Genomic DNA, 10,000 nt, shown 5'->3' on the forward strand with positions numbered 1-10,000 from the left:
TTTTATTGCTATACACATATGAATAATCATATTTAGTGTGTATTTTGTCCGTTCACAATTTTACATCGCTTCCCAATTTTGCATCGCGATTTCACGGAAGAATTTGCCACAATTTTTCATAGGGCGTCGATGCAACAACAAGTGCTACTATCGTCTACTCCAAGGGAAGGGTTGCTACTTTGAACTGCTCTTTTCGGTGCGAATTACCCTGTGAAGGCATTGTCATTGGTACAAAGGGTACTCTAAAGGTATTTGCTTGATATTTATTTGCAGGTTATGATTGTTTGCCGTCTTCAAAGGAAAATGTATACAGTATATTGATTCAGGTGTGACACAGTGTAAATGAGTGCTCCATTGTAAACATATTCAAAATCATATTACATAACACTTCATGCATTTATCTCGGTATAAGAAATATAAAGACGAAAATGTCTAGGAAGAAAATATTTACACCAGAACAAAAATCTCAAATATGTTAAGATGCATTAATATTGTTTCCCTCATATTGTTTCTATCTCTTTACTACATATCAGGTGGCAAATCCAATCTGGTGTCCTATTCACCTAGAATCGCCTTCGGGAAAATTCGATTCTCCCTTGCCAGACCTGGGAGGAAGCTTCAACTTCTTGCATGGCCAAGGGATGATGTATGAAGCTGCAGAAGTGAGGCGATGTCTGCGGGGAGGTGTGTATTACAGTTATTTTTCACGGCATATTTTACTGGTTCTCGTTGTTTCTGTATTTCTTAATGCATTTCAGCCTTTGGTAGTATACATTTTTTTTGCACGGATATACGGCCATATTTGTAAGTTTGCTAAGAATTGTAGTCAACATATAACGTGTCTCCCTCAGGCTTGCTCGAGAGTCCCTACATAAAACTAGACGAAACCCTAATTCTGGCGGAAACCATGGAGTCTGTGAGGAAGCAAGTCGGAGTCACATACCCACAGGACGCGTAACCAAAAGTGAAATATTGAAAGGAGTTTTTATGAAAATGCTGGCGTGATTTCTTTTCTACTGACTTGGATGCTATATTAAAAAAAAAATCTATGCAATTTTCTTAAAATAAATGCAAGCATTACATGTATGTTTATGGTCATGATGAGAAGGTATCTTTGTCTTGTTTTATTTTGCATTCAAAGGGTCATTAGACCATTCTCTGTTCTTTTCTTAAACGTTAATAAAATCATGTATGTATCAAAAACAAGATTTTTTTTATACATACAATTAACAATGAATAGTTCGTAAATACCCTTTCACAAATATGGTGCTTACCTACTGGAAACTTAGGAATGAAGAGAATGGAGAATTAATGTGATCAGAGGACCACTTTATCGTCTTATGTTACCAACTTGCCACTGATTATCACTGATACACTTCGGGTGAGGTGTTGCCACAAGTAAAGCAAACTCTTTTCGACAAAAGTATATATATCATATATATATGTCTATACATACATACACATATGTGTGTGTGTGTGTGTGTATTATGCATATGTGTATATATGTGCACACACACACACACACACACAATAAATAAATAAATAAATAAATAAATAAATATATATATATATATATATATATATACATATATAACATACATATATACGCATATGTATATTATATATATATATATATATATATATATATATATATATATATATATATATATATATATATATATATATATATATATATATATATATATATATATATATATATGATGGCAATAATGGTAATGAAAACCATGGAACTTTAGACAATAATCAAACTATATTCTTTGCTGATTGCAAATTGTGGTGCATATTTATGGTAATTTTTTTTTATTATCCTTATAATTTTGGTGCTATTACACTCGCTTATATTTTGAATTTAAAGCGATTTTTAAGAACAAACAACCACAATATATTTTCATATCAAAAGTAAGAGAGAGAGAGAGTAAGACAGGGAGAGAAAAATATTAACATATATATATACATATTTTGCAGATGGAAAGAAAGGCAAATAGATAGATATAATATATATATATATATATATATATATATATATATATATATATAAAGAGAGAGAGAGAGAGAGAGAGAGAGAGAGAGAGAGAGAGAGAGAGAGAGAGAGAGAGAGAGAGAGAGAGAGAGAGAGAGAGAGATAAAGAGAGAGAGAACGGTTTTATATATGTGATTTATGATAAATTATATTATTGAACCTCGTCTCTGCAACCTATGCGATACAGTATTTGCTTGAGATTACCAAGTCTCGGACTTTGTAATTTATGAAGACGTGGATGAATGCTGTAGCGGAGTCAAAACGTCGAAAGAAGAAAAAGAAGAAGAAGAAGAAAAAGTGCCTACGTGTGATTCTAGACTTGGCATGGAACAGTCCTGAACGTGGGTCTTAGATATTCCCAAGCCACACTGTTAACCATTTCTCCATATGTTCCTTCAACATTTGTTGCATCTGATATATTTCGGTATACTTTGTCCAATTCTAAGAAGCACCCTTAACAAAGAAGCCAATTTCAGACGAGAGAGAGAGAGAGAGGGAGAGAGAGAGAGAGAGAGAGAGAGAGAGAGAGAGAGAGAGAGAGAGAGAGAGAGAGAGAGAGAGAGAGAGAGAGAGAGAGAGAGAGAGAGAGAGAGAGAGAGAGGAGAGAGAGAGAGAGAGAGAGGCCTTTTTTCTTTCAGGGAGATACGATTTTATCATGTTATAGGATTTATTGTTAACATATCTGGGAAAAAACCTTTGGGTTTAGGCCAGAGACCACATAACGGAGAGAGTGTATTTTGCATATCAGGGATATTGCTACTGATTAAGTTAAAGTGCCATATTCACTCGCACATTGGTGTAAATCTGATATGAATATTCACATATATATTTTTTCCGGTCTTTTCCACCTCAAAAGATGTAATTTTTAAGACACCGGCTTTTGAGGCAGATGCAAATGATAGTAATGAAAGCCATGGAACTTTCGATAATAATCAAACAATATTCTTTGCTGATTGCAAATCGCGGTATATATTTATGATAGATTTTTTTTTCTTTTTCATTATCATAATCATATGGACCTACAGACGTCGACCTCTTGAATGAAATTAATTTGTGGTATCTGTACAATTTCACGCTTTATTTTGATATGTAAAATAACTCTCAACATTGAAAAGAAAAACGAAAAGAAAATCCCATAAAGAATTCCAGAGTTTACGGACACTGAAGAGGCAATGTTATTTCCTGGTTGGAAAAAACGCTCCCAACTTATGCATCGAATGGAAGAGAAAGCTTTTGAGAACATCACGATTAGGTTTCAAATTCCAAGTGCAAACTTCCTGATTCTGTAACTATATATATATATATATATATATATATATATATATATATATATATATATATATATATATATATATTGTTACGCCGACCCGCCTCGTCTCTCTGCCACCAACACAAGGCAGGCTAGGCAGACGGCGTGCTATCCACAGGGTCGTGAACACAGAACAGCTCCAAGAGGCACCGAGCACCACAGCGTCCCAGAACACCACGAGGGGAAACGCCACCTGGAGAGGCAGGGCATGAAAAAATAAACACAAAATGACAGTATTTTCTTTATTTACACAAGTTATTTACCCGTACACTTTTCTATAGGCACAATACAGGGGGAAACCAGCATGTCACACTACACGATACAGCCTATAACAGGGCAACACAAAGTTTATCAGGTCACAAGGGCACACACAGGTATTCACAGGAGCAGCACCCAACCGCGTCTCTCTTGGCTTGTTCCTCCGCTCCTCTGCTCGCAGCCAGTTGCGTCATGTTTGCCCAGGTCCCTTCATGTTAACACATGCCCAGGTCATCCTTTTCATGTTAACACATGTTTCGCACAGAGACAAAGACCCACTGGCGTAGCACTATCCCCCCCTATCAAGCAGACGACCCGTCTGCTCTGACATACCTAAACATGAAATAAAATACAGAAAATTTAAATAAAATTAGTCCTCAGGAACAAACAAAATCTTTCATCCAGCGCGGCTTTCTTTGCTCTCCCTGGGGTCGCTCTGGAGGAGGTGTGGGCGGCGGTAGATTGGCAGTGGCACCCAGAGGGGTATCTTCTGCCCCAAGACCTGGCTCATGGTCACCATTGACGTCTGTTGCATCGCCCTCACCGTCCAAATGCTCGTCCTCATCTCGGTCAGCGTCTGCCACGTCCTCATCGCCGCTACTGCGGCTAACGTCATCTTCTTTTTCACCATGGCCCCAGGAGTTGCTTCCTGGCCCATGGTAACGCCACAGCCGGTCCACGTGGACAACCGACGGTCGTTTTCGCCCTCTGAGAATTCGATAGGTGACATCAGAGAGGGCTGCTACCACCGTGTAAGGCCCTTCCCAGGGGCTCTGTAGCTTCGGCGAGAGCCCTCGCTTCCGACGCGGGTTATGCAGCCACACTCTGTCACCTATGTTGTACCTCACTTCCCTCATGCGCTGGTCATAGGTCTCCTTCATGGCATGGCCGGCTACCTTGAGCTTGCCACGAACTCGTCGGTGCACCTCTGCCAGGTTAGCGGCACTCCGGTGCGCCAAGTCCTTGAGGAAGTCAGGCAACGGCCCCACATCAACCAACTCCTCGCTCCCCGACGACTCTTCTGGATGCTCCACTTCCTCACAAGTGCCCAGCTTTGCACCAGCTGGCACCTCAGGTCCTTATTGGAGAAGTTAGCTACCAGCAAATACAGGGGGAAACCAGCATGTCACACTACACGATACAGCTTATAACAGGGCAACACAAAATTTATCAGGTCACAAGGGCACACACGAGGTCTTCACAGGAGCAGCACCCAACCGCGTCTCTCTTGGCTTGTTCCTCCCTCCTCCGCTCGCAGCCAGTTGCGTCATGTTTGCCCAGGTCCCTTCATGTTAACACATGCCCAGGTCATCCTTTTCATGTTAACACATGTTTCGCACAGAGACAAAGACCCACTGGCGTAGCAATATATATATATATATATATATATATATATATATATATATATATATATATATAGATAGATAGATAGATAGATAGATAGATAGATAGATAGATATAATTTTCTTTTCTTTTCTTTCCTTTTTCATTTCTAGCAAACGTTTTCCTATCGACATTAGTGTGTAATATGAGACTTGTAGCGAGTGAATGCTAATTGCCAGTACACAGATACCAGCTTTTTCATGTAAAACAGCAGATTCACTGTGCGCCTGTCAGTGTGTCTTGCGTCTTCTGTGCAAGTACTGTGGATTTAGATTAACTTTAATCCAGAATTAACTATTATGACGCGTACAAAAGACGCCTAAAGTCCGGTCCGACGGTGAATTAAATTTAATCCTGGACGCTGCCATTGCGCATGCTTATTAGAGATCTGGCTTAAACCTCAATACTGGATTAATTTTAATGGAGCGTACAGAGGTTACAAATGCCAGCTCTGGTAGTTGCTATATAACCTTCTCTTCGTCTGTGTCTGCAGTACATGCAAGTAAAACAATAAATTGTTTACAGTCTCCTCGAGAATTAAGATACAAGATGTAAAACAAAAATAAAAGATTATGCATTAGTTTACGAGGAAATAAAATTTTCTCTGACAGACGCTAAAAAGAAAACGTGGCATCTCTATAGCCTGTGCGGTCACGTCCCGAGTTTACCGACGGAGAGCCAGCTGAAGGTGCCTTTAGTATTATTAATACTTTTGACTATTACTGAATTGTCACGCATATCTGTGCATTGTAGGAGGTGATTAATGTATATTTGCATGTATTGATAGGATTTCCAAGTAGTATCACTTATTATTTTGTGATTAAATGTGTGTTTTAGTTTACTGACTTCTCTAATGAAAAGTAGGTGTGAATTATGACTTGCATTTCTGACTGCCTGTGGCACGAGTGACAAATTATATTGGTCAGTTTAAGCGATAACAGCTCTTTTCACAAAAAAAAAAAAAAAAAAAGATTTGGACCAATTATGTGCTTCCTTTTGGTTAGCTTCACCTCACTAATTCTTAGCAATAAATGTTCAAGATTGAGCAGAAGATTAGGCAAAGTTAACCAATTGTTAATTATTGTCTAGTCTAGTAATTTACATTATAGTTGCAGTAACTTGCTGGGACCCACATGACAGATGCTGGTACTGAAAATTTGTCTCTCTGAATTGTAGAGCTTATATAAACCTCCCTGGTAATGTATCTTAAAGAAAAATCAGTTTTACTTTTGCCAGAGTGTATGTTGTTGAGGTTTGTAGGCCCTTTGCTAGACCAGTGGTAAGTATGGAGGCTGTGGGGATTATTTGATTGGCCACTAGTTGGTATGTCATTTGTATTATTGAATATGCCATGAATGAAAGATGTCATAGAATTTAATCTACTGATACTGAGAAACAGTGATTATAATGTATACTCTTATTTCTAGACAACATTCTATCCGAAGTAGACTGAATGATAGAGGCGTCATGTGAAATGATAATAATGTTACATATCAGACATACTTTCCACTCTAACTGATATCTTGACATGATTCTGGCCAAGGGAATGTATCTGCATGTTTTTTGAGTTCCAAGGTAGTGATAGTAGATACATCATAAGGACTTACTACTGAATTCTGACTTGTTGGTCAGCATTTTGGGAAATTTCAACTTTTCACTCGGAGATTCAGGTAGAAGTACAATGCAGTTTTTGATATGGGTATAAGTGATTTTCGAAAACTTGCCAATTTAATTGCCAAGAATACAGACCTTTGTGGGGATTATATTTAGTTTTGTTTAGTTTATACTTCATGCCATGAATTTATGGCTTTCAAACAGTACTATTTCTAAATATAATAAATTGTTAAAGATTCAGATGAAGTTTTGGTTGTTTCCTATACCTTGATATTGAAATAGTTTATTATGATGGATATGAAGAACTGTAATTAAAATTTTTGCAGAACTGCTTAAATGTTTGTATTCCAAAAAGAAGATAATTTCAAAGGCAATATCCTCTCTAGTTGCAGTTAAGATGGCAACACGATGGGGCATTGCAAGTGCAGGAAAGATTTCCTCAGACTTTGTAACTGCCATGAAAGCCCTGAAGGATGACCACTGTGTGGTTGCTGTTGGGGCTCGGTCGCTGGCTGATGCCCAGGCCTTTGCTAAGAAGCATGGTGCTGGAAAGGCCTATGGGTCTTACGAGGAGTTGTCCAAGGACCCTGATGTAGGTCAGTGCTGTGTTGAGAATTTTGTAGTTGGATTTTGTAGTGAAAAATGTTTTGTTTATTTTTCACATGTTTATTTTTTCCTTTTATATAATTTAACTTTTGATGATCTGCCACAGAGATTGTGTACATTGGCACAATTCATCCATTCCACTTGCCAGTGGCTAAACTGATGATCAATGCTGGAAAGCACGTTTTGTGCGAAAAACCCCTATGCATGAACGTGAAGGAGACAAAGGAGCTGGTGGCCCTTGCTCGCCAGAAAAAAGTCTTCTTGATGGAGGTGTGCATTAAATGGACATGTTTAGTGTGTATATTTGAAGATGGTTGAAATATTGGTTAATTTTTTTTAATTGTCATTTTGTATGACTTTAATTATGTTTTAACTTTTGTTATTGCTTGAGAAATGTAGACCACAAAAGCTATTATGTCTTTAACCATAATAAAAAAAATAATTTATAAAATTAAATTGATATTATGTATCTTACTGTCTTATGGTGAATTTGAATGATTTATCTCTTATATTCATAATTATCATTCTATAGGCTGTATGGTCTAGATTTTTCCCAGTGTACAAGGAAATGATGAAGAGAATAAATGCTGGTGAAATTGGAGAAGTTGTACAGGTATTCTGTTCTTTCGGCCAGCCTTTAGAGAACATTCAACGTTCTGTGTAAGTACTGGCTGGTTTTAGAACTTTATTATTTTTTTGAAAGCTGTGTTTTTATTCTTGCTGTTACATTATATTCTCATCACCTCTATCTGTTGGAAATATCGCATTAGTGTAAACCAGTAATGTATTTTAAAAGTCACACCTTCTATTCAATTGTAGATCTTGAGTACATATATGTGATGACATTTTATTTATATTCAAGGAAAAAGGAGCTTGGAGGTGGGGCTACCTTGGATCTGGGCATTTACTGCGTCCAATTTGCTTCACTGGTCATGGGGGGTGAGAGGCCAGAGAGGGTGGTGGCTGCTGGTCATCAGAATGAAGAAGTGAGGAAATTTTATGTGTGTTTTTTATATCCCCATTAATACCATAGTTAGTTGTGCTATTAGTGTATTTTTTATATTATTTATTTTTTGATTTATAAAATTCTCTTATAATATTGTATAATGTGCACCCAAGCAGTTTCATAGAAAAACATAATGATAGTTTAATAAATTACATATCTGAAGATAACAAGAGAAGAAAAAAAATAATTTCATGTGATTGGTTCATTTCTATTTTGTCATGTTAGTAACTTCTGCTTTATGGCCCCAATAGAATTTTGGGGGTATGTGGTTAAGGTGACATTTTATATATTATATACACATCATATGTATTACATATAATACCACAAGCAGGTATCTGTGTTCATGAAAAATATTGCATTGGAACAAGGCTATATCTGGTTTTGTTTGCTTCAAAAAACATAGAGTTTATTATTCTTTTCTTGAAATTATAAAATATTTGTAAACATTATTTTGTTTTATCTACTCTCAAATTTATATTGGTTCCCATTCTTGCCTTGCAAGTTCACAGATGCTTTTATTTTGACTTATTGCAGAGTGTTGATGCAACAACAAGTGCTACTGTGGTCTACTCCAAGGGAAGGGTTGCTACTCTGAACTGTTCATTTCGATGTGAATTACCCTGTGAAGGCATTGTCATTGGTTCAAAGGATTAAGGTATGCATGAAATATAGTGTTTGAAATTATTAGTTCCCCCTGAAAAAAAAATAGAATTTTTTAAAAACCAAGAGGTAATATGGAAATTATATTTAAAATTTAATTGCAAAAAGTTACATTTAGAAAAAACGGGAATTAATACTAGGCACATAGATGGAATAATATGTCCAGTGGTAAAGTTATTTTATATTCCCACATTTTGCATAAGAGGAGGTTTAAAAAAAGACAGAAAGTACACATCAGGAAAGTATTCACTCCAAGAAATGGCAAAAGAAGGAAAAAAAAAAAGTTTATAATTATTATTTATTAAATTTTACTTTCTGTTTATTTTTTCCATACTAGGTGTCAAATCCAGTCTGGAGTCCAGTTCACTTGGAATCACCATCAGGAAATTTTGATTCACCATTACCAGACTTGGGACATAGCTTATCTTCAAACATGGGCAAGGAATGATGTATGAAGCTGCAGAAGTGAGGCGATGCTTGCAGGAAGGTGTGTATTTCTGGCTATCTTGCAGTATTTAACTGGTTGGTAAGTCTGGGGATTGTTTATTCTGCATGTGTTTATTCATTTAGATCTTTTATAGTAGTATACATATATGTATTTACATTTGTGTATGAAACTATAAGTAATTCTGTTGGTAGCATTTCTAAATATGAATCTAAAGAAATTCCAAAATATTCCCCAAGGCTTGCTTGAGAGCCCCCACATCAGCCTGGACGAAACTCTGATATTGGCGGAAATCATGGAGTCAATGAGGAAGCAAGTTGGAGTGTCATACCCACAAGATGCTTAAACAGGAAGAAGCAGAGTATAGTAGGGTGTTTTTCTGAATACACTGGCACATTTTTAAAGGAGTTTGTCAGCTGAATGACTGGCTGGATTATCATATTTTTATATTCAAGTGGTAACAAAATTTATTTGTTAATTTTCTGTTTTCTTAAGAGGAATAAAGATGCCCGCAGTACTTTAGATTTATTTACTTTTCTTTAATTTTGGTTTAAAAACCATATAAGAAATCTTTCCCCAAATTTTTTAAAAACTCTTGGACCATTCTTTGCCTTTCTTTGTAAGTGTTGAAGTAATGCATGATGTAAAAACTAGGTAAATGTATTTCTTTACCACCGC

The 10,000-nt window shown here is 36.6% G+C and overlaps 1 protein-coding gene and 1 pseudogene across 1 annotated transcript in view; both read left to right on the top strand.

Moving 5' to 3' along the window:
- LOC119573195 (trans-1,2-dihydrobenzene-1,2-diol dehydrogenase-like) overlaps nucleotides 1-1,045 on the top strand; it is a 3,400-nt gene extending 2,355 nt beyond the window's left edge. Inside the window, exons 6-8 of the mRNA XM_037920296.1 lie at nucleotides 123-248; nucleotides 534-684; nucleotides 852-1,045. Of these exons, the coding sequence (XP_037776224.1) occupies nucleotides 123-248; nucleotides 534-684; nucleotides 852-958 (384 nt within the window). The 3' untranslated portion in view covers nucleotides 959-1,045. The remainder of the gene's footprint in view (nucleotides 1-122; nucleotides 249-533; nucleotides 685-851) is intronic.
- A 4,494-nt stretch (nucleotides 1,046-5,539) lies between these two features.
- On the top strand, nucleotides 5,540-9,841 carry LOC119573217 (annotated as a pseudogene).
- Nucleotides 9,842-10,000: the final 159 nt, after the last annotated feature.

Source organism: Penaeus monodon, chromosome 1 (assembly GCF_015228065.2).
Source record: "Penaeus monodon isolate SGIC_2016 chromosome 1, NSTDA_Pmon_1, whole genome shotgun sequence".
Lineage (NCBI taxonomy): Eukaryota > Metazoa > Arthropoda > Malacostraca > Decapoda > Penaeidae > Penaeus > Penaeus monodon.